This window comes from Haliotis asinina, chromosome 3 (assembly GCF_037392515.1).
Source record: "Haliotis asinina isolate JCU_RB_2024 chromosome 3, JCU_Hal_asi_v2, whole genome shotgun sequence".
NCBI classification, from domain to species: Eukaryota; Metazoa; Mollusca; class Gastropoda; order Lepetellida; family Haliotidae; genus Haliotis; species Haliotis asinina.
The window spans coordinates 70,249,378-70,275,794 of NC_090282.1; the positions used below are offsets into that span (position 1 = coordinate 70,249,378).

Sequence of the window (26,417 nt, forward strand, 5' to 3'; positions counted from 1 at the left end):
GCTATTTAAACTACCTATAGAGCATCAGAAAAAGTTAAAACTAGTTAGAATGTACTTTTAAAAGGAGAAAATTATTTTAGACAATACCATATAAAAATGGCTTATATAATAATGGGCTAGTGATCACCACCAAGTGACGGTAGATTACCGTATTTGGTGCCATAAGGTAATTCAATAGGTACAATATAATCAGTATTGTTACCTGAAATAAACAACCCATCTGGCCATTGCCCAAAGATACTATTAATATTTACTCAATATCAGCGTTATTTTCAAAGGTAAACCAAACAACGTAAATCGAGATACTTTGGATTTTATTTCAAGACAAGTGGATATCAAAATACAAAGGAAAAATCAAACCATAACTGCCCAAACCGCCCAATGAATACTAGATTACTGGATTTCTGGAGTAATTCGACAATCAACAGGGTCGGTTTAACAGTTTGCTTGTTAGAATTTGATTTTACACCAGGAACGTCACAAGAAACTGGTGAAGTTTCATATGTACATTTTGAATCTAAGTGGGATGAGTATTGTAAAGCGATTGCTAAGATAAAGAAATATTTTATATAACGACTAGTTACACAGGTAAGATACATACATACATACATACATACATACATACATACATACATACATACATACATACATACATACATACATACATACATACATACATACATACATACATACATACATACATACATACATACATACATACATACAAACAAACAAACAACGTCCCTCCCGGCCATCTGTATTCCTTGTGAATATAATTATGACATATTACGACAAATATTTAAGTCACATGGACAAACAAACATAGATGCATATGTCTTGTCGCGGTTTGTTGAAAGCACCAGTTCTCTCTGACCCAGGGATGCTGCCTTAAGCGAATATCTCACAGTAAGTCCCACATCCCTTGCTCAGTCCTTGTTATGACTCAAAATGAATGATTCAAACGCTTTTTCACAAACGTAGGTGTTGGACCGAAAAGCCTTCGACTGTTTCAAACATCATTTAACGTTTTTCGCCAAGGTTTTCAATTCACGTTCATGGAGTAATGCACTAACGTTCTACTATTTGGGAGACATTAATCAAATGGTCTTCCTCCGAAATACAGGTGCACGAGCTAGTATTAGAGACATCTTGAAGTCAGAAAGGCATTCTTACAAAATGCCACAAAGGTGGCTACAGCTCTTACAGGGCTCTTTCCAATACGGAACCAGGACGTGAGGTCATTGGTAATGTAATTTCATGCTACTTTTTCATAATCAGCATTTCTTGATAGTTTCTCATAGTTTCATTCACTGTGCCCCACTATTTCATCTTGGTCCTCTCCTCTCTTTCCTTCCGCTAATTAGAATCGTCTTGTTCATGAGTATCATCATCTTCTTCGCCATCCTCTTCTTCTTGAGAAACGTTTTCCAGTTCGTCATCCTCGTCGCCCAATTCCTCTTCCTCTCCTCCTTCCTCAGCACCTGAAATGTCATCATCATCCATTTGGGCATCAAAATCATACTCAACTACAGCAGGTATATGTGAAAGCCTAACATATCCTTTAACACTCTCTGCTACGGGAAGAGATTTAACATGTGATGCCACATCCTTCCCGAGTTGTGCTCTAACAAGAAAACAGCTAAGTTCTTGAAGAGTCCTTGGATTGCTTGCAATTTCTCTCATCTTAAGCATTACTTCTTTCCCTTTACTTGTTTGATGCAAGGGATGTTCGTGGTCATCAAGGCAGTCAATCAATGCTGGATTGTAACCAAGACTAACAAGAAGATTCAAAACATCGAGATTCTTTGCCCTTGAGGCCAGATTAAAGAGAGTCCTAGCGTCGGGATTATCCCCTCCTGGCGATATATTCAGCTCTACCAAAAGGTAATAAGTGAGACTGTAAGACGACATGGCATGATACAGAGGTGTTTTCCCTTCCTTGTTTTTAACCTCGGGGTCTGCACCTTTGGAGTAAAGCAGTCGAACGACGCTCGAAACGTCTTTCCAAGGTCGTGAGGCTAAATCTTTGACAGCTGCAAAGAAAGGTGTTTGCCCATCGGCATTCCTGGCCTCCACACATGCTCCAGCATCAAGCAGTACTCGACACGTTTCCTCAGTGTCCGAGGCGGCTGCCAAGTACAATGGGGTGGCCCCGTGCTTATCCCTAGCTTCCAAATTGGCGCCGAGAGATATATAATACTGACAAATGTCTTTCGCATTTGACACTGCTGCGTGGTGAAGTGGTGTGGCATCCTCAAACTCATAATCCGAGAATGTAGTGTGTATTGAAACTCCTTTAGTAACCAAGTATTTCACCAAATCCAAATGGCCTTCGGATTCTGCAATTGACAATGGGGTTGATCCATATGGATCTGGTTTTGACGGATCAATGTTGTAGGTTTCAACAAGGGTTTCCAACAGTTCAAGGTGACCCTTTGAGCAAGCTTCGTAAATGGGATGGATTTCCTCTCCTTCGACTGAGTAACCTGTGTTCACAAGATAGTTAAATATGCTTACGTTTCCCACTGTGGCAGCGTAATCTAATGGATAGGTCTCATGTATATCAGCATTATAGTCACTTGCCTTGATGCCCGTATCTCTTATATATTCCATGAGAAGACCCTCTTCGCCTTCTTCAATATATTCATTTATCTGTCCAAACTTACTCTCCAAGTCGTCCATTGTGTTCCTTTACACTGACTCTATCTTCTTATCGTAATCGTAATTTTCACTGCATAGGGTGAAGCTGCCTTCACTATACTTCACGAGTGTACATCAGGTCTGGAACAAAAACGAACAAATGAACAGGTTCTGTTGCTCACATGTTCAGATATTACCATTAATACTATCTCAAAATCATTAGTTATACCTGTTGTCAAGGCAACTGATTGTGACACACAAACCCAAAATGAATCTGACAGGGCAGTCTACATGAGTGAGTTGAGTTTTACGCCAAACTCAGCAATATTCCAGCTATGAGGCGGCGGTCTGTAAATAATCGAGTCTGGACCAGACAATCCAGTGATCAACAACATGAGCATCGATCTGCGCAATTGGGAACCGATGACATGTGTCAACCAAGTCAGCGAGCCTGACCACGCGTTCCCGTTAGTCGCCTCTTACGACAAGCATAGTCGCCTTTTGTTGCAAGCATGGGTTACTGAAGGCCTGTTCTACCCCGTGACCTTCACGGGTCCAGTCTACATGAAGAATGTCCGAATTAAACAGCAGGTCGAATTACACAGAAATTAATTTAATGCTATCTCACTTTGACAAGCATTGTGCATGAGACACATATTACTTGAATGAGCATAAAGACGAAACACCTACTGACTAAATACATTATTTATTACATACATGCATACAACAGTTTGTTGTAGTTTGTTGTTCCTTTGTGAGGAAATCAGTCATCAACGATTGTGACTGCGTGTTAGTTAACTGTATAAGGATCAAAGTTTCTGTAGTGGTATCGAGTGTAGCAACAGGCTTCAACAGTTCAAGTGAGTTTTGCACCCTCAGCATCTCTTGAACCTTGGATATGTGATAGCCATCGATGGTTGACGGAGGCGGGCTTTGAAATCGTCGACAATGACACTGTTGGCGTGAAAGCTCTCGCCACTAACTTTGAGCTGCTTGATGTACTTCCATGATCTTAGCTTTAAAAACTTCCACCTCAAGTTCCGCTGGAAACTGAAGTGCCTTCTCTTTCAAAGCTGGACCCCACAGTTGCGTTTTCCCCCTGGTTTATTGCTTCATACTTCCATTTGTATAGATTCATTTGTGAGCAGGTTTATCATGAAGTGAGTGAGTGGAAAGTTTTTACGACGCTTTCACACTAGAAACGAACATTAAACAGGATATTCTTCTGGATACCCACTCCACCGCTTGTTCACTCCACCGCTTGTTCCCTCCACCGCTTGTTCACTCCACCGCTTGTTCCCTCCACCGCTTGTTCACTCCACCGCTTGTTCCCTCCACCGCTTGTTCACTCCACCGCTTGTTCACTCCACCGCTTGTTCACTCCATATGCTTGTCCAGAAGATGCTTTTTGATGTCACACGGTATATCTGCCATTACATTGGTAAATTACTTCAGGTTTTACATATTTAATCGAAACCTACGCAAATGGACTCGTTAAGAGGACTAAATGTGGGGTCATGATTCATGATTACTGCTAGTGACTGCAGTACTGTATGGCTTTTCTTCGTGTGAATCTCAAAGCATTCATAAACTAGGTAATAGGTACATTCGCTCAATTTGTTTTTAACCTTAAATGAAAAACTTTTATGGCAGAAAATATTTCAGGCTATATAATACATAATTTTTTTTATAAGAATCTAAAACTCATATATGAAACATGTGATCTGTTGCACTGGCGTTGTATATTCTCCACTGGTCAGTTATAGATAAGTTGTATACACGCAGGTGATAGGTTTAAAAATATAGGTGACGATTGCATACTGCAAACAGTTAGAAGATAATTCAGTGGAGTTCAGCATAGGCAACTTTAGTTTACAACCGACGGCGTCAGCCGGAGTTTTAAACGTTAAACTTTGCCTATGCTGAATTCCAGTGAATACCGGAAAATGGACAAACGACACTATTTATAGATATTGTAAATCATTTTTAGTGAAGAGCGTGTTTTCGAGGAACTCTTTGACTTGCGATATCGTGTGACGTAGTGCGGTTAGCCTCTAGTAGTCCAGTTCAGTGTTGCTTGAGATGCAAGAAACGACACAAGAAGGGTAGCGACTGATGGTCGACGGAGGTAGTCTTTGAATACTGTTTGCCACGACTATTCCTCACTTCAGCGTAGAATGAACGAAGATAGGTGTTCAGTGCTTGAGCATCAACAGGATACCCTAGAAGTTTACACGACCTCTTCAAGACACTGTGCGGATAAAGAGAAGGTAAGATGATAAGGTAAGAATGTTTTTAGAAAATCATAGACCTTGACCCATGCTACAGCCCAGTGTCGCTTGCTGGTGTGTATTAAATATCGGGCTAGAATATTTACGTTATCATTAACACCTTATTGCATTTAGATATCGTAAAAATGTATGTAAATTCGCATTTTTCCATCAATGCAGAATTTCGATGTGTATGCTTCATTTATTTGTGGAGGATAAAACATTTTGTGAAAGGCGTACTCTGTAGGTCATCATATATGACCTTTCTACAACGAGAACTGGTGTCGCTCTGGTCAGCCGATGCAGATGGACGTTTCCTTGTTGAGACCACGGGCAGTCCCGATATTTCGAGAGTATTAGCCGAGTTGTACAACCTGAATGCATTTTAAGCCAGACTCTTGTAAATTATCGAAACCTGTTCCCAAGAAAACATTTGTTGCTTTTAACAATTGTAAATGTTTTTTATTATTTTTTTATAATTATTAACTCAATTCTGAAAGTTTTTTAATCAACAATGTGTTTTCTCGACTCTCTTCAGTCATGTAAAACGTGTTCTGTTAGTTAAACAAATAAAATACCTACCTTGAACATTTATGAACATCTCCGAAATAGCATTCTCTGCAAAACGTTCATCAAGGGAACTAAGAGCACACAACATTAGCCTCCATTACGCAAATGAAAGTAGTGCGTATTCTTCGGTATGAATGGGCTTTTGTACTTAAGGGAATCTAACTATATTCGATGAGGTTTCTCGACCTATGAAATATCTGAAAACACTCACTACTGGTCTACAATAATTCATGACACTTTATAAAACCGTCAGTAATGCATGGATTGTATACACAACAGACATTAATGCATGACATGTACATACAACAGTCAGTAATGCTTGGCTTGTATACCCAACAGTCGGTAGTGCATGGTATGTATATACAACTTTCAGTAATGCATGGTACATGCATATAATAGCCACTAATTCATGATACGTATATACAAGTCAGTAATACATGGCTTGTAAATACAACAGTCAGTAATGCATGGCTTGTATACACAACAGTCAGTAATGCATGACGTGCACATACAACCGTCAGTAATGCATGACTGTGCATATACACAGATCAGTAATCCACGACATGTATATAAATTTATAACAGCCAGTGATGCATGACATGTGTATCTACACATATTAGTAATGCACGACTTACATATAACAGTCAGTAATGCGAGACTTTGTCTATACGCGAAGCAGTAAATTATAGCATATCTTTTCTACACATAAACCGTAGTTGCAACTGCAGTTGGAGATCGAAGGTGTAACCATCAACCATTCAGTGTTTAAACACTGACTTAACATTTATAAAGCACGACGTGAAATCTCTAATGGAACAAATTCCACTGCATTGAAATTTAATAACCCTGCCGTGAACAAGTGGTAGAGTCACGTGAGGAAATGGTTAAATGCCTACGTTCAGTGGACTGGTCGGGTGTGAACAATCTACCCATCACTCTGAAGCCCTTAACATAGTTTACCATCATAATAACATTAGGGATTTAAATGAATGAACATGTGTTGCAGTACAAACTTAGGTCAAAGTAATTTACCTATTTTCCATAGATATGTTTAATCTGTCATTACGTGAAGTATGTGGCTATGGCCCATTCGCAAATCGATTTCTCACATGCAGTTAATGCCGGCATTCTGATTTAAATCTTTCATATACCAGCCACGTAACAGTTCTCTGATCTGAATTATTTCCAAATGTCAGTTAGGTATAACATGTATTATTTTGACATTCAGAAACAATGTCTGAAGCTGATACCGCAGATCGACACATTTCGTGTGTCTCCGTGCATGAGACTGCTGGGGTGCAGACATGTTCCGTTATCATTACCAGCGTTAAAATGCCGCGTTGGCAGCCACTGCTGCTACCGTCGATGATGCAGGCATAAACCTACGACATATTTCCACCCAAAACGTGTGACTATAACACTTACCGAAGGAAAACACTGTCAGGTCAGCCACACATCACACAGATGTCCAATTATCGGGGGGCTGACGGAAAGACACGAATGATCAGCATCTTCCTTCGCATTAGCACCATTACTATTCTTACAGTCTACGGAAACGGGCGATTGGTGCCGAAAATTTCCTTCGTGAATTCGGGTTATTCCGCTATGTGCGGAATGCTTGTGCAATTGTCAGCAAATCGTGGCGCACCGTGAATCACACACAACCGCCAACAGCGAAGAGGTCATTTTGACCTGAGTGTGTATCGGAGGTGAAAAGTAGCATTAAGACTGGTCATTGGTCCTTAGTCGTCTTCGGTTGATCACCTCCAGGATTTAATGTTATGTATCTGATTTATAAGCTACTTGATTCAACTCTGGTGGAGGAAAATACCACTTCTCTTTACCCCAATTATTTCAATTTTGAAAGCAGCATGGCGCGTTGACCCAATCACTGGTGGCACAACGTGGGCGACATCGCCTCACACTCCAGACTGAGCTGTGTGAAAGTTGTCATGACCTAAATATCAAATTCCAAGTGAATATGTTGTAACAACGCTGTCAACACAGAAAGAGCCAGTATATATTTATCAATAATAGGAAACAATAATCGTGACTCGAATCGATGTCGTTCTTGTTTTCCTAGTTAAATTACGTTTAAAATCTGCCGTAATCAATCTGAGAGATTACGGGGCGATGGGGTAGCCTAGTGGTTAAAGCGTTCGGTTGTCACGGCAAAGGGTCGGGTTCGATTCCCAACGTTGGAATAATGTGTAAGCCCAAATTTTGGTGTCCCAGATGCAGTATTCCATGGACGTTCCTAAAAGCAGCCTAAAACCCAACTCGCTCGCTGGAATTTTGACTTAGGAGAAGATTGGGTTTTAGCTCACCAGTCAAGAGAACTTATTTTATGAGCAAGTTCTACTTCTTTTATATGTACGTTAGTTCTGTATCTGTATTTGTACCTGGAGTGAGTGAGTGAGTTTAGTTTTACGCCAAACTCAGCAATATTCCGGCTATATGGCAGTGGTCTGTAAATAATCAAGTCTGGACAGACAATCCAGTTATCAACAACATGAGCATCGATCTGCGCAAATGGGAACCAATGACATGTGTCAACATGGTCAGCGAGCCTGACCACTCGATCCCGTTAGTCGCCTCTTACGACAAGCACAGTCGCCATTTATGGCAAGCATGGGTTACTGAAGGCCTATTCTACCCCGGGACAGTCACGGGTCACGACACAGTCGTAGATACTAAGCACAAGAAATAATGGAACCCCGAGAAGATTTCCTAGTAGAAACAATGCTACATATAGTTTGTTTGCAGTGAAAACGTACCGATGAATTTCACTTACTATAAAAACGAGGATCGAATAAAGTTAAATTAGGATTGCGAATCCTCAGAATTTTACCTTGCCAACTGACAACTGAAATCTTTATTCACCCAAGGATGAAAGTTCTTAAACAAACGATCATAGTTTCAATCGCTTTTATTGGTTTGTATTACAAGGGGGTAAACACATTAAATGAAACACCGAGGACAAGCAGGGTTGGTCTAATTAAGTTTACGCTCTTCTGGTACCGCATGTGCATTTGTTTCACTGTTCAAACTACTGCACCCACCCCCTTGTAATACAAACCAGTAATAGCGATTGGAACTTATGGCAGTTTGGTCAACAAATTTATCCTAAGGTGAATAAAATTCTGAGATGTTAACGTTAAAATGGCAAGATGAAATTACGAGGATTCGCAATCTCAATTGTGCTATATCTGATTTACCTTTTTTGTTCAAAGTGAATTACTTCTGTACGTTTTCATCGCAAAAAGACTATCAAAGCTGCGAGCTGATTGCAACCGAACCCAGATCGGAAATCACGATGCCTTTCTTGCACCACACATGTATTCTTGGCTATAAAAAATGGCGGTAAGCGTGTCCCACTATCTCTTGTTCAAATGACACCTCGACAGTACCTAACAAACGCAAATAAATGACAGGCCATTAGCATGATAGAAGAATAGTGTTGCCAGGTTCTTCAGGAAGTCGCAAAGCGTCATTTCTCGTCTCGTCAACCTTTACCGTCAGACAGGGGCGTTAAAATGAGGACAGGTCGAGGAAAACGCCCTAACACTACCCCCAGATAAGACAACGTACTGACGACTATAGCTCTGAGGAATCTATTTGTCACAGCCCCGAATTCTTCGGAGCCTCGGCAACACGGATTTTGAGATCTACCGTACGAATGGGCTCCGTAGCAGAGGTCTTATGGCAAAGAGGTCCATTCAAAGGCGTGACGGTAATAGTTAACCGCAGACGTCGTAGTTGTCGGTGGGCTCAGCAACGTCAGAAGTGGGGTAACCTGCAATGGCGACATGTAATTAGTGATGAACATCGCTTTCGTTTACGGCTCACGGATGGACGGTTACGTGTGTGACGACGCTGAGTAGAACTGTACGGGAGACGATTCTTATGGAGGCAGCTCTGTTAAGGTCTGGGGAAGAATTTCTTTCAATAGCAGGACTGATTTGATTCTTGTACAGGCCATCGCATGTGGTTCAATGTGGTCCAATGACTGCCAGGGCAGGATGGAACTTTGTGTTTCTGGACAATAATGCACGTAATCACAGAGCTCGCCTTGCCGTAAACTTCCTGCCAGCAGGGAGACTATATATAGAGGGAGAAGAAACTCCCCGAAAAGTTCCTGTCCGTTCGTCTCGGGTCGTTACGCAACCAGTGTAGCCAATGTGGTGGTAGCGTAGTATTTAAGATTGAGCAAGGGTTATTTTCAACAGCTGATTTAAGTTCCCTGAGGGCTGTAACAACTGAAATCTTACATGTAGAAGATAAGTTAACTAAATTTATTTTGTCACTTCAGTTTAAGTCAAATAACTGGTATTAGTGTCCGTGTTAGAACAGCAGATTAATAAAGTTTCAAGTCGGTATGTTATAGCTTACTGGCTTCTATTTTCGATTTACCGCGAAGATAGACTAAATTGTGCTGATAAAAACTTCTTGCACACATTCGATTAATTTTTAGAAGGAAAACATACGTTTAGTTGAAAGGTATTTGTAAGTAATAGTGATAGTTTTATGACTTAAAAATTGTTAGGGTGTAACTGAGGTGTGTGAAAAATATGACATTTCACCGATCTGTTCTGATCCTCTATTGAAATGCTATACGCCATTGTTTGAGTGTTTCTAGCTATTTCTTTCTGTTGTAGATTATCCCTGCTGCAAAAAGGTGTTACTAATTGGCCGACTAAACAACCAGATCTATCCCATTTAACATTTGTGGAATGTGGTAGGGCGTGAGTGCGTCCCAGGTTCCCTACTCTAACAAAACTTGCTGCGTTAGGTAGAGCACTGCAGCATGAGTGGCGCTTAATTCCAAGGGCGACAATTCGGTGGTTGGTGTCCAACATACCTGCAAGGTGTAGTGTGTGTATTGCTGCTCATGATGAATACAGTCGTTAATAAGTGATGCCACACTTACCGTATACATGCTTCTCAAGTCACAGGTTTCTTTTTTGTGTCTGGTGTATGAAATTGATCGACATATACACTGAAGTTGTAGTAGGAAACTTTTCTAATGGCGTAGGTGGGGTGAAGTTTGTGTTTTCTGAGAAACCACTGGAACAGTGATGCAAAATTTTGGCATGCTGTTCCTGTGAATGATAGCATATGGATTTCTTCGACAGGATTTAATCTGATGTTCAACATAGCCGCCATGCCAGCTGATATAGAGGATGCGTGTGACAATGGCTAACATGTAGCATTTGAAATATAGACATCCAGAATACCTGGTCCAGCTGACGACGCCTCTGTGTCGAAACAGGCCTCAAGTTATCACAATAACGATTATATGGAGGTCAAAACAAACGCTTCACAGTTGCCCGAAAAGGAAAACACAAGGTCCTCAGAAAGGAGTGAAGTGATCGTGTAATGTGTCAGAAGAACGTGCAAGCTTACAACGTTTGCTAGGGAAGGCCAGAATGTATAAATGTACATTGTCAGTCCAGAATATGTTCACTGGAACATTGTAGTAATACAACCAGTGTGCGAAACCAATTTGTCGGGCAAGCTATGCCTGAAAGATACTAGCCCACAAAATCATTCACTAGCCCGAAATTTGAATGTCGACGCGGGTTTCAACTTTAAGCTGCTGATATGATGAACATTTTTGTCACGTCATAATTTTTCATGACTTAAAACATTACATGCATTCTAACTTAACAAGTCGGAGAGTGATATATTTACAAAATGACCCCCGTGAAAATTAGCTAGCCAGTCGGGCCAATGAATGTGGAGATTTACCGGCCCGACTGGAATATTACTAGCTGGAATAATACGACTGAATACAACTGATTAACTTTGTATTTGTTGGCCAAATGACACATGACTTACAGAAGAATATTCCCATCAGGTATGAATACATGAGTGAGTGACAAACCTTGAAATACAATGGGGGCGATCCAAATAGCGCGGAAACTGTTCACGAATGTCGAGTGAGTGAGTGTACTTTTACGCCCCTTTCGGCAATATTCCAGCAGTATCACGGCGTGGGACACCAGAGATGGGCTCCAAACATTGTACCCATGTGGGGAATCGAACCCGGGTCTTCAGTGTGACGAGCCAACGCTGTAATCATATGACTACCCAAATATCTCTGAAGTATGCTGGAGGGACACAGCTCTTCAAAGTGGTTCATGGTCTCTCAGACCACTCATTGACAGTCTTGCCTGAAGGTATACAGTCTTCATGAGGAGGATGGATGTTTGTAAAATATGAAGGGCAAATGTGAAATCACCTTGCTCTTCGCGCATGATTTCAGTTTTCCCACCATTATTTAACTAATGACGTCACATTTATCAACTTACGTACGGTTCCACAATCAACAATTCCATAGTCGGCCATGTTAAATGAGATAGCGACAGTGTACATATGTTGCTTAGATTGTTGCCATTGAATAAATAGCCAGCAGAAAATTAAACAGAAATTATATGATTGTAGGTACGATGATTCTATACAAATGTGCAAATTTTGACTTGGATCTTACAAAAATTATTCATGAAAATTATCTATTCTACACTAAATAAATATGCAAGTCTATGGAAATTATGTGACCGAATATAATTGGCACGGGTCTGTATATATACATTTTTCAACGCAAATCTCTAATCTGTTAATGCTAAAACTTTGTATTTCCAACACTCAAGAGAGCATCTGCTATTGACGATTTTCTACCCAAACTGACTCATAACTGTCATGCATTGTAAGTGATCCAGGAAAATAACTGAAGGTGTGTTTTAGGACAGGTGTTTTGCGTTGAAATTTCTGCCACTATGTCAGTTGACCCAAACCGTGCTTGAAACTGGCCTTCCAATTCGCTGGTTGAGTGATGGCCTATTGACTTGTCGTAGGATGCACGTAATCACAGACTCGACAACTTCCAGAAGGCTGATCAAACAATGAATAATGATTCGTATTGGTTCCCAGATGTATTGTAATGAAACAGGACTGTTGGTAACGCTTCGTGAAATTGTCGGTGGATTTAGATATAACCTAATATATGATCATAGTTGGGGTCAACATGGAAAACATGAATCCTTGGATGTGCCCAATTCCACAACCCCATTAGATCACCTCAAGGACAAGGTCATCAGGTCGATGCTTCAATAGATAAATCCTCTCATGGGTAATGTGAGTGTAGTAAAGATGATGCTGATGACGGAATGAATTTATTATACACATGACTGCACAAGTAACAGTCATGTTCCTTTACATGTGTATTGTTGTGTACACTCGTTGCACATAAGTCAATGTTGTTTACATGGCACAGTATGTCCATGAGAACTGCCGAGCTGGGCAGACCATGTCAGTGAAAACTACATTCTGATGCAGTTTTTCAGTGCCTACTTTAACAAGATGCAGGACAAGCATCCAGAAGAATGCAGACAAAAGCCAGAAGAAAGGCAAGCCTGGACGTGAAGGGACGAACTGACCAGTCAATCTAGCCACCTTCTGCAAAGATGCACTTTGCCACCTGCCCCTGGTAGCCTCTGACTGACTCTGCAAGTAGCATCGAAGTTGTTCCTCCAGTCACAAAAATTGTCTGTTAGAAATATAATTAACATTCTTTGTTGACACTTCTCCCTTCTCTGGTTTCAATAGCTCTGGAGGTGTTACACGTGAAGTAAAAGTCGTCATGCATAATAACCACACTCTCAATATTCATCATCTTACTCTCATACTAAATTTAAACATCAGTAGCAGCAAACACAGACACAGCTCTGTCACCATCTCACTCTCATACTAAATTTACACATCAGTAGCAGCAAACACAGACACAGCTCTGTCACCATCTCACTCTCATACTAAATTTTCACAACAGTAGCAGCAAACAGACTGTTCTGTCACCATCTTACTCTCATACTAAATTTACACATCAGTAGCTGCAAACACAGACACAGCTCGGTCACCATCTTACTCTCATACTAAATTTACACATCAGTAGCAGCAAACACAGACACAGCTCTGTCACCATCTTACTCTCATACTAAATTTACACATCAGTAGCAGCAAACACAGACAGCTCTGTCACCATCTCACTCTCATACTAAATTTTCACAACAGTAGCAGCAAACAGACTGTTCTGTCACCATCTTACTCTCATACTAAATTTACACATCAGTAGCTGCAAACACAGACACAGCTCGGTCACCATCTTACTCTCATACTAAATTTACACATCAGTAGCAGCAAACACAGACACAGCTCTGTCACCATCTTACTCTCATACTAAATTTACACATCAGTAGCAGCAAACACAGACACAGCTCTGTCACCATCTTACTCTCATACTAAATTTACACATCAGTAGCAGCAAACACTGACACAGCTCGGTCACCATCTTACTCTCATACTAAATTTACACATCAGTAGCAGCAAACACAGACACAGCTCTGTCACCATCTCACTCTCATACTAAATTTACACAACAGTAGCAGCAAACAGACAGCTCTGTCACCATCTTACTCTCATACTAAATTTACACATCAGTAGCAGCAAACACAGACACAGCTCTGTCACCATCTTACTCTCATACTAAATTTACACATCAGTAGCAGCAAACACAGACAAAGATCTGTCACCATCGTACTCTCATACTAAAGTTAAACGTACTCTCATACTTAATTTAAACAACCTGCAGCAGCAGAACACAGATTCCTGATATGCACAGACAAAAGACCAAAGGTTTGTTTTTTTCCACTGAGTATTCAAGCTATCTTCCATGGAATAAGAATTGCATTCAGACTAGTCTCATGTTTATGGAAGAAAAGCTGATAATTTCATGCTGTCCTTTGGAAAATTTATGTACCATGAACAATTGTATGTACCTAGAAATATCAGTTATCAAACATTTTGACAATTATACCAACCTCCACAGACTAACTTCAAGTGACATTCAAATTCTCCATTCTTCTACATAGATTCCAACAAGAGGATAATAATTCTGATGCCATTTCAGAACATCTTTGCTACGCATGATATAAAGACATAACAAGTGTCTACATACACACCACTGATGAACAATGAATAATGTACAATGAATACATGTCATCACTATGATAAACAAGCCTTTGGATGTGGCCATTGTTCATCCAAGTGCATCACCTATACCATCATCTATACATGAAAGTTTTGTAAGTTTCATCACATCTTTTCATATGTCATCACATGTCCACAGGATGTGCATGTTTTCGAGTACATATCTTCATCCTCATCGTAGGTTTCTTCACCGAACTCATGTTCATGGGAACCTGAATCTTTCCTCCATAAACTGCTTCTGACTGCCATCCTCAACTCTGAAGGAAGGGCAAGAATGTATTATACTTTTATGCCATTCGACAACAGACATTGATCCCTAGTATTGCAGATAGAATGAGGGCTTCAGATAAGCTTTTGGCCGTGTGGTCATAATACCCACACTTTTGAAACTAAGTGGGTATTACCAACTGCAAATGGATTTCTTTACTTTTTAATGCTCACCATATCTTTATAATCTGTGCATAATTTCAAATGACACGTTTAGTAGGTGCATCTTTTTTTATCCAATAATTGAGACAAGACAAAATCCTCTACGTGTAAAATGAATAACTAGTAATGCTAAATTACAGCTAATAGCTAATACAGTTTTATCCCCTTGTGCTGTGACGAATATGTGCCTTAGTCGACATCCACTCAGGTGTAAAAGAGATATCAAGCTCACTCTTTAGATAATATAATATTCACTCATCAGAATTGACATCATACACAGCATGATGTTGATATCTGGGTAAATACGTACTTTTATTTTGACATAGTCATATTCAGTGTCTTTTCCAAATGCTGGGATTAATTTGTTGTTCCTATTTCAACTTTTCTAAAGCAGTTTATACGCAGAACTCATCTGGAACTCTGTCTAGAATGTTCACCACAGAAACATCCACATGCATGCCAGGTTACCAAAGTATACACAAAGAAAAAAAGTTCAGCACGCCTGATATTTCTGATGAAATTTTTCCCCCATTATATGAAATAGTGGGGGTATAATAATTATGGGAAGTGTACCTCAGTACATGGATGACAATAACAGGCCTCATCAATTGCATTACATGAGGGTAAAAGCAGTGACAAATCTACCCTTGCTAGTGTTAAGCCAATCTCAAGCATGTGTAGGACAATATAGGGCAGCGAATCCAGACACAGAAGCCTCCAGAAGAGAATTTACATGAGTTGGAGGCAAATCTGCATGCAAAGTGGTTGTTATTGACCCGAGAACAGATCAGACATCTGACTGGAGGCATGAGACGTAGAGTGGAATGAGTCATCCAGGTACGTGGCAGGTCCACCTGGTACTGATTTGCTTCACTGAACACATGTATACAAGGAACATTTTCATGTGACCATATCAATGTCAACACCCATTCATTGGCTTGCAGCTCCATACTTTGGGTTTTCATGTTTCAGGGTAAAATCAGAAGCTGTGATAATATGAAATAAACACAATTAAATTCTAACCACAGCTAACCAATGTTACGTTTCTGTGTTGCGAGATGGTTATTCTATGAGATGGCATTTGAATGTCTGAGCATTTAGGGCCATTGCAGACCTGACATGCTTTTTGCCATTTGGCATTGTGAAAATATCAAGGGTGCTCAACATTTTTGTTTGTGTATATAATGGTGGACTTCATTTGTAACTTCCCACTCATGTTTGCCTGCTTGTTTCAGTCCTCACAAACACAATAATTCAGACCTTTGAGAAATACATTTCGTCACCCAACACCCAACTCAGATAAAATATACTGATTCTAATCATACCAGTCCTTGTCCTATCCTCCTATCCAATTAATGCTCAACATCAGACAAGGTAGCAACAAGTACCAGCATTTAACATCTTAACAAGTTGCTGCAGAAGACCATGGAGGCAGTCCAACAAGTATGGTGAAAGTTTTTTGTTCCTGTCGCATACCTTTAACTCTCTTGTCAAACTTCTTCTGTTTGGACTTCTCCCTGTTCTGACCTCTCTTCTCATGTTGTTCCTCCAGTGTCTCCTCATCCCCCCATACCTCCATGGCCCGAGCTGAAACCTGCAGCAACAACTCATACATCAGCCAAATATCATGACTTAGTTCTGTAATGCAGTACTGTGTCTGACTGGAAACACTGCAAAAACTGCTATCACAATCGATTATTTATTTTTCGAAATAATTGCTGGCACAGGTTCCTAGCGCCAGTAGTTATTGTATCTGGCCAGCAGCTTGCAGGCATACCCTGTGGTAAAGTATCTGTCTTTAATTCAAATGAAATCTTTCCCTTATTTCTTTTCTTTATTAATATTAGGGAATCATTCATGTCCCTTCATGTTACGATAACTTCCAGTTTTATGTCCAGGTATTTCAGCACCAGTCTCTTACAAATAAAAACATCTCTCTCCACCATTGGATTCACGTAGAAACAGTGTGAAATTGTGTACAGGGTAGTTTTTATTGGTTTAACTTCACAACAAAATGGGCCTGTGGACATCATTATGGGCATGTAGATTTCATTCAGGGCCTGCAAATTTTATTCAGGGCCTGCAAATTTTATTCAGGGCCTGTAGATTCTAAAGCCTGCAGGCAGCAGCAGGCCCTGATGGCCTCCTGTCAAATTAAGCATTGCAAACACTGATCACAATAAAAATAAATATTGATGAATACATTAAACACTGTTGTCATTTCTGAGATCTCTATTTCACGTTTCAACATGCATGTCACTTGAAATCTTTTTCTGTTTGACACAAGCCTGTAACATGACCTGAGACATACAAGTTTTGTGTATGTTATTAGTAATGTTCTTCCAGCCATGTGTTTGAGAAGCATGTGCACAAGAGCCAACAAAGTTATTAATTCATAAACCTGTGCTGTGCCATCATCCTTTCTCACACACCTGCCTGCCCCTTTCTTTGCACTCCTCCCTCATAGCAAACAGAGAACTGTGTCAATATTTTAATGTTAGTTTCTTAAACAACTTTCATATTTTTAGGACAAAAATTCTGCAAACATTTCACAGGGTTGGTTTGATGTTTTGATTATCATCAGCGTTTCATTAGTTTTCGAGTTAGATTGCAAAAGTCCACATTTGAGTCAAATGTACTTGACAGTAAAAGTGATTGTCCACAAGTAAATGCCACAACTTCTGAACTTCTTTTTCTGAACTTCACCAGATTAGCACACTCATTACTAATCTATAACAGTGACCTGTTAATCATGTGCAGTTACTCTTACCATAACCCACTTGACCTGGACAATCAGGGCACTTCTTCTGTGTCAGAGTTTTGCAGCTACTGGAATTATCTCCCCTACCATTACATTATCCCAGTTCATACGCATGTTCAGAATTGTGAGTGCTCGATTCTGAACACCTGTGCCCAGACGAGCCCCCGCGAGAGCCCAAGAACTATCTTCAGACCTATGTTGCCAAGCGAACAAAGATGGCGACCATGTTTAATAGAAAAAAAACCATTCTGATCATTGTCGTTAGTAAGCATCCACCTGATGAATGGGCAAGGAATAGCCAAGAAACGTTTTATAAAGCATAAAGAAGAAGTTGACAGCCATAACATTTGTCTTATACATGTTTAATGTCATTCGTCATTACTCGCCCCTTTCCTTAAACTTCCAACAAGAAGACAAAAAGCTATTCAGCTTTTCCCAGAATAACACAAGTTGGTCACAAATGGTTTGATGTAAGCAAGCGCTTGCATCCGATCAGGACCCATGTGAGCGGTCGTGGGAGGCAATCACGCGGGTGCTCGCGGTTCTGAACACGCCATACATGACCACTGAACAGGCACTTCACTTGGCTAGAGTTACTTCCCTTATTTCCCAGTTCCTGGTTTTGGAAGTTTTTTGCGACCTGTAAATCATTTAGTCTGAACTAGGCAATCCAATGATCAACAGCATTTATCTATGCAAATGGTACACTACATATATCTTCATAAAGGTGTGTGATTACCTGAATCTCCAGGTACAGCCACAAAAAGGTGTGTGATTACCTGAGTCTCCGGGTACAACCTCATAAGGGTGTGTGACTACCAGTACCTGTCTCCAGGTACAGCTTCATAAAGTTGTGTGATTACCTGAGTCTCCAGGTACAGCTTCATATCCCCCCATCTTGGATTGTGAGGATTCTTTCTGATGATGAACTTCAGAGGTGGTTCTCTTTTATCAAAGTCACAGTCTTTCAGGAGAAACCTCTTCTTCGCATCAGTTTTGGTGATCAAACCATACTTGTCCTCATCTTGTCTGTGTGCAAGACAAAACACTATTTCAATACCAAGCTTTGACACAAGATTAAAACTATTCCAGTGAGATTCAACACTGTAACAGCTCACTATGTTTTTAATGAAAAAACTTGTAATGAGTGAGTGTGTGAGTTTCTTTAAACATGGTCCCAAAATAAACAAGAGTCATCAGAAGATGACATATCCCCCAGCCCAACATCTGAGAGTTACATAATGTTTTCTAAGATTAAGTTTGAATCATTTCCATGGAAGTGGTTTTCGAGTTCTGCTCTGGAAACGAAGCCTATCCCTCCAGAATTGTTTCCATGGAAACCAGGAAAAATAAAAATGCCAAAACATTATGAAGAGCAAAAGGCACCACTCTGTAGTCTGCCTCAAATATCTGCCTCATTTTGCTGTAAGATATTGACTAGTTTTCGAGTTGCGCGCTGGAAACAAAGCCCATCCCTCCATTTTGTGACTACGTCAAAAGCATTTCCATGGAAACTGAGAAAAACCTGTAAATAGCAAAAGGCACCATTTTATATCAACCAAGTTCTGCAGAAAAACATTGAACAGTTTTTGAGTTCTGCTCCAGAAACGAAGCCCATCCCTCCATTTTGAGACTAAGTCTGAAACGTTTTCATGGAAACCAAGAGAAAAATAAATCACAAAAACCTGTACATAGCAAAAGGCACCACTTTCGGGTCTGCCACACATATCTACCAAAATTCTGCAGAAAAATATTGAACAGTTTTTGAGTTCTGCTCCGGAAACGAAGCCCACCCCACCATTTGACTAACACCAAAGTGTTCCATGGAAAAACAAAAAAAATAAAAACGCCAAAACTGTGTGAATAGCAAAAGGCACAACTATAGATTGAGATTATTATATCTATCAAGTTTGGTCTAAAAATATTGAAAGGTTTTTGAGTTCTGCTCCGGAAACAAAATGATGATGGACGGACGGACGGATGGACGGACGGGCGTATAGACAGATGAGATGTCAACTATATCCCCCCGCATTATATGCCGTGGGGATAACTATGCATTTCATTTAGATTCACACAAATATGTGAAGGTTGTAATCATTATGTAACACAGTTCACACCTGCAGACAGCCACATCTGTTCACAGATTGAACACACTACAATGTCCTCACCTGGAAATATCTCTGGCAAATATACTTTACGGCAAAAGAAAACCACAACTCTGCTTTTTTTCATAAGTTTATAGACAGAAGATATAGATATGAACTCTTACTTTTATGAGATTTCACTTTTTCTAAACTTGTGTTTCCTTTGCTGTTCAGTATATTGCATTAATGCATTGATTACAGACAGTGATAACACACATCAAATGATTCAATATTACAGTCTTCACCTGCAGATATCACACACAGGGACACAAAATGATTCAACACTACAGTCCTCTTCTACAGACATCACAGACAGTGACATCAAATGTTTCAACACTGCAGATCTCATCTGCAGATATCACAGACAGTGACATCAAAAGATTCAACATGACAGTCCTCACCTACAGACATCACAGACAGGAACACCAAAAGATTCAGCACTATAGATCACACCTGAAGACATCAAATGATTCAACACAACAGTCCTCACCTGCAGACATCACAGACAGTGACATCAAAAGATTCAACATGACAGTCCTCACCTACAGACATCACAGACAGGAACACCAAATGATTCAACACTATAGATCACACCTGAAGACATCAAATGATTCAACACTACAGTCCTCACCTGCAGACATCACAGACAGTGACATCAAAGTACTGAAGCAAGAAGGACTCTATAAACTCCTTCCCACATCCATCACAGACAAGGTTGTCGACTGCCAACACGGGACCTGCAACAGTGACAGGAAGGAAGGTTATGTTAACATGTACACATCAAAACAACAGATCCATAAAACTTACCGAAACCCTATAGCATTACCTCCATGTAACAAATGAAACTACTCCCATGAAATCTTACGAATATTATCACCTGTGTGAAAAGTATCTTCAAATACACGAAGAATTTTCATAATGCAAGTATTCTGACTTCCTTCATATACTCCTGCTATGGGCATCACTGAAAAAAGAAGTACAAAAAAAGTACTATGGATAGTAAACTTCTTTGTTGCAATGAGTGCAACATTGCAGTGTAGGTTCTAACACTGTCGCACTCATTGCAATAAAAAAGTTGACTATTCATAGATGTTGGTTTAAAACCTGTTTATCGTAAGAGGCGACTAATGCGATCGGGTGGTCAGGTTCACTGATTTGGTTGTCACAAGTCATCATATACATTTGTGTAAAATGATGCTCATGCTGTTGATCACTGGTTTGTCTAGTCCAGACTCATCTTTTTACAAACTGCTTCCATATAGCTGGAATGTTGCTGAGTGTGGCAGAAAAACTACACCCACTAACACATTTATATAACAGCATGTCAGCTTGAAGTGGGAAACCTTCGACAGTGTTAGGTCTCTACTACTTTAATGGAATCCATCATCACTGACATGGTACTGACAAACCCAAAACATAATCAGTTTGAGTGGGAATACAACCGAAGATCATATGTTTGCCAATATCTAAGGGAGGCAACTCTTTAACGTCTGGGGGTCGATGCCCCATTAACATTCCCTTTATTCAAAGAAATATGAGAACTTTCAAGAAGATGCTACCTTCAGGATGGACAATGTTTTTGTGTACATTCTGCAGTGCTTCATCATCTTCTTCGATGAAGAACCCTCCCCCAGAGTCGATCTCACGAGGCGGTGCCTTAACTTTATGTTTATCCCTGCAAACAGAACAGCCACACCAGGATAATATTCATATGGCCATGATCATGATGATGAAAGGAAACTACAGTCCGATCTGGAATGTTTTGACATGTTTAGTGAAGAAATGCTCGAAATTAAAAAAAACCACATCTTCAGCAAGTCACATATTATGATGATTATGGAGCTTTTTAGTTTTGTTGTTTGTTGGTCTTTGTTGGTGCAAAAAGACATGACATGAACATGTTCAAATGATAAGAAGGCATTTCCTTAATACAGAAACAATGAACTTTTCAGTTTGATGTTGTCTGAGCACTGACTAATGAATCAGAGATCAATAATCAGACTCCCCAAAACACGTCCATGACTCAGTCTCACAACACCAGGCAGTCATAATGACTCCCACACATGACACCAGGTTTCACAATGACTGCTAACTTTGTATGCCCATGTGTTCACCACAGTATCAGAGTTAGGGCTGCAATGATTCACTCAGAACTCGATTCGACCCTTTTCTCAATCCACTTCTTAAAACCACTTTGGAGCCATTGGATGAAAAAACTAACAAAAAGATTCTATTTAAATTCAGTTTGTGGACATCCTTTCAACACTGTAGATCAGGAAACAGACATCAGCAGAGACACATCCAACATTACAACTACCTGCAAACAGTTTGAACTATAAAACAAAAGGAAACAAAGACAAAATAAGGTTCAGCTCCTATGAGGCAGAAACTGATGTGTCTATTATTTGAGTTCTGACGTGTCCCATCCGTTCGCTGTCAACGCTTGATTGATCGATTGATTTGATTTCGGAAATGTAAACCATTTGTCCCATAATTCATATACATAGTAATTTTCTAAACTTGAAACTGTCGCCGACTTTGTTTTTATATGCAAAATAACGCAGAGGAAGGGGATCATAGCAGTACAAACTGATGTTTTCTCACAACCTGAAACAGTTATCGCCATTTCCGAATTTCTCGTGACATTCATGAAATAATATATACTTATATCACAAAATAACCTCGAGTAACTGATTGAATGACTAGTCAAAAGTTCTTTTCAAAGTAGATTGATCAGGAACTAAACAATCAATGACTTTTGTGAACTTGAATTTGCTAATATGTACCGCATGTGACATCACCAGACTATGTTTAAAAAATTTATAGGATTCATATCTTTCTGTTTAATTTTTCTCTTCTGTTACTAACCGTGAAGAATTTTCGTTCGCTCTCTGTTAATGTTGTCAAATACTGTGGTATTAATACCAGATGTGTAATAGACCGGAACAGCGCACACGTGATACAGATATATTGGCAATAACTGGTCTGCTGCCGTAACTAATCAGCAGCCAGTATACAACCAAACTATTTCTGGAGAATAAAACAAGATACCCCAACAGGCATACCATAACAGGCATACCATAACAGGCCTACCATAACCACTATGTGACTCTAGAATAACAGACAACTTACGGTTTCCCCTCTGGATAAGGTCTGCTCTGTAAGCGTGTCTGTCGTAGAAGGAGAGCTCTTTGTCTGTTTCTCTCAATCCTAGCCAACTGTGCCTTGGTCAGTTTCGAATTCGGCTCAGATTCCTGTGAGTCAGGACTAGGTGGACTGTCATCAACTGTTAAAACAAAATATATACCGTGTATCTGAAATCCTACATCAGCTTACACACTGTATAACATCAGAGATATCTTCAGATTAAGGAAAATCACACCACTTGAAATGAGAGTAATTCTGTATCACAATAAGAAAATAAACATCTTTTTTTCATATCCAGATATGAAGCATGCAAGATTTGTTTTTTTAAATTAGTATGGTTGTTATGCTATTTCTTAACCATGTCATTCATGATACGATTTTCACAATCTTTCTCAAAAGAAATTCACCACAATATATAAACACAGTACTTTCATGTGTAAGATAAGCAATTATTTCTGCATTTTAGAAGTTGAGGTGATGAAGAAAGATGATAATTTTACAAATATATACAACTTCTTTCAAGGTAGATTCTAATGTCACTTGTTTAATGACGACATTACTGGCAAACAAGAATAAGGTGATCACCAACCTGACAAATGACCCGCCTTGGCATGTATGAGTGCCGTCTACTGATGCTTGCCATTGTGAGAGAAAAAATAAGGGCCAAAGATTATCGAAATACTAACATCTTGCTCCAGCAACCATGTGAGAGTCTTATAAGCAAAGCAGGTGCATCTAAAAGTGGAATCAATTTCATTGTCACGCACTGCACATGCAGTAGCCTACATCAGCTCTACACAAATCATATGGGTTTGCTCGATGCCATGCACTGCCTACTTCATTCATTTTATGTGCCAGTCTATCTTACCCTTGTTTGCCAGTAGAATCTATCTCAAAACATCACCTATCACAGAACAGAGTGGTTGTATAGCTATAAAATTTTAATCATTCTTCAGTTATTTCTGCTGTGTGAAAATGTAGGTTACTGGAAAAGGATGAGATTAAATGAAACCAAAACTTACCCTCTAAAATGGCACAGCATTGTCTAAAATTGTAATTGATTTTCTTTGCAAACACAGTACCATATATCTAATTACACATGTATATGTGTAGTGAACTTCATCACCAATCACCATACATTCAGTTGACAGACTATATGACACTAGTCTGGTATTCATATTTTTCTTAACTGTTCTCACTAAACAACAGAGATATCCTTTGTACATATTTGCATGAAACAGCATAATTATTCTATCTTTATCAAAATCACTTAGGGAAGATTCTTTTTTATTTTCTGTGTTTCTCATTGCCAGACTGAAATTTCTGATTCAATTTCTGACACCGACATTTTTTTTATTGCAACACCGCATTCCAACGCTGCTGACTCCCTGATACAAGTCCAAAGAACATGAGAATTTGTAAGAGGATTTACAATAACTGAGAATCAAGAACATTATTCAGATAATTTTGCCTTTACTAAGTTGAGGTTTGGGTTTTTTTCCTCTACCGACCAACCTATGTTAAAAATATGCTGACTATGTGAGACACTCTAAAAATGATGCACAAAAATGGCAATTGTGCCAATCAGCAAATCAAAAGCACCCTAAAGTGTGAATACAACAAACATTGTTGGAAAAATATGTGCATGATCAGTGACATATGACTACATGAACTTGTCACCTCTGGCATGGTGTCAATGGTGTTAGGCAGGTTAGGGAAACATAGAGATCGGCCTATGACAGGCTAAACTGGATATTATAAGCTGTTCTCCATATTTTGACATAGGTCAATCAGCCTATAATTATGATATTTGTCAAATAAACTTGAAGTGGTGCATTTCCACATGAGAATATTAATGTGATTCAAATTTTGATGTCCTAAGGTTTTCATTCAAACCTTTTTTGAGAATTTTCGTCACATAATAAAGGAGTTGGGTAATTGCTTAGTCCAGCATATAACTAGACGACTTCGCACTATACCAAGGTGTGCTCGATGTAGGCCTTGGCTGGAAGACGAATTTATTCATATGAACTAGGGAATTGCTAAATAAACATAAGTCAATGATATTTCTGACAATTTACACTGAAAAACAATGACACAGATATTCAGTTTTAATTATCAGAAGGAAAATCTATGAAAAATTGTGTTCTCAATGAACTTCTTTTCTTGCACACTATATAAATTTCAATTTTGTCCACATTGGGTTTTTTCAATCTGAGGTCCATTATCTTTTTATCTCTGTGATCAAATAAAACCACTGTGTGCGAAAGAAATAGTTTGTGAAATAACTCCATGCCAATTATAGTCCGATTGGCCCATAACAAAACAGGCAGAAAGGCCTGTAATATCCCGTTCTGCCTATTATACTAATTATAGGCAGATCAGTTGTTTGTTTCCGTAGTCAAATATCACACACTCCTTGACCTGATCACCGATTGGTAATTACCTGCGGACATTTTATTCGGCCTTCAAATAATTCTTAGAAATCACTAAAAGGAAGGTTTCCGATGAAACATGGTCAGTTTTTGTAGCCTGCTTCAAATTCGGCAGTGTTGGTAAACATGGAGGCTGACATCTTGAAATTAACGCCATCTACACAAATGGGAAGTAACTCTTCTCCGTACAGGCGACTGTGTAAACCCACAGTCAGATGCCGAAAATACTTTTATTTATTTCAGTGGTACCGTATTCATTTCGAGACTGTGATTATTAACGATGAAGACGTAACAGAGTAAAATAGACATGACGTATATATCTATATGTAGCTCATTTTATGCCCTGGCAATTACTGACTTAGATATAGCTTAGGATAAGCTGTCTGTGTTCATTAATTTTGATTAGATTAATTACTGACTACAGTAGTGTTATTGTTACTTTTGACCTGTTCCCCATAAGGTAGCCTAAGTTTAGTACATTTCTGACACATTGAAGTGAACGCAATTGTCATGTAGGTGCCCGTATACAAGGGTGAGTACAACAGTACTCAAGCTGTCAGATAAACAGGAACCAGGTTATTAGAGGATTAATTACTATCAAGCATGTAGATACAGTTCATTTACAAGTGATAGTCAGTCTAAATTCTATACTTTTTGCTCATCATTCACACCTTGCTTACTAATGTACAAATATAAAATTATTAGCTTCAGTACCGTACTTACACCTAGTTAGGACATCACACGTTTTTAGATTTAAAATATATTAGCTATAACTGATATAGTTGAATGGCCGACATGAGAGTGCATGTAATGAGAATATATACAGAATACCTTGCGAGCTATTACCAGTATGATCGATTAACTGACTTAGGTATGTATGTTTTATATGAGTATGTATGACATGTTTATGAACATCTGGAAAATAAAAAGATAAAAATGAAAAACACATCATGGAAAAGATTTCGTGCCCAACTCC

At 39.3% G+C, this 26,417-nt stretch overlaps 2 protein-coding genes across 2 annotated transcripts; both read right to left on the reverse strand.

Annotated features, from left to right (window-relative positions):
- Positions 1–297: 297 nt before the first annotated feature.
- LOC137278386 (ankyrin repeat, PH and SEC7 domain containing protein secG-like) lies at positions 298–7,161 on the reverse strand. Its single transcript, XM_067810681.1, has 2 exons — positions 6,906–7,161; positions 298–2,781 (listed from the first exon to the last, which is right to left on the reverse strand). The coding sequence occupies exon 2, from the start codon at positions 2,680–2,682 to the stop codon at positions 1,357–1,359; it is 1,326 nt and encodes a 441-aa protein (XP_067666782.1). The 5' UTR covers positions 2,683–2,781; positions 6,906–7,161; the 3' UTR covers positions 298–1,356.
- Positions 7,162–14,272: 7,111 nt separating this feature from the next.
- On the reverse strand, positions 14,273–25,607 carry LOC137278387 (DNA repair protein complementing XP-A cells homolog). Its single transcript, XM_067810682.1, has 7 exons — positions 25,453–25,607; positions 22,992–23,145; positions 21,419–21,534; positions 20,491–20,596; positions 18,579–18,744; positions 16,431–16,548; positions 14,273–14,782 (listed from the first exon to the last, which is right to left on the reverse strand). Exons 1-7 carry the CDS (start codon positions 25,460–25,462, stop codon positions 14,631–14,633), a joined length of 822 nt encoding a protein of 273 aa, XP_067666783.1. The 5' UTR covers positions 25,463–25,607; the 3' UTR covers positions 14,273–14,630.
- Positions 25,608–26,417: the final 810 nt, after the last annotated feature.

Excerpts from the sequence above, each read along its gene's own strand:
- LOC137278386 (XM_067810681.1), bottom strand. The coding sequence starts at position 2,682 with ATGGACGACTTGGAGAGTAAGTTTGGACAGATAAATGAATATATTGAA.
- LOC137278387 (XM_067810682.1), bottom strand. Across the intron at positions 20,597-21,418 it reads AAACATTGTCCATCCTGAAG|GTCCCGTGTTGGCAGTCGAC; the intron begins GTAGCATCTTCT and ends TCACTGTTGCAG. Across the intron at positions 14,783-16,430 it reads GTTTGACAAGAGAGTTAAAG|AGTTGAGGATGGCAGTCAGA; the intron begins GTATGCGACAGG and ends CCCTTCCTTCAG.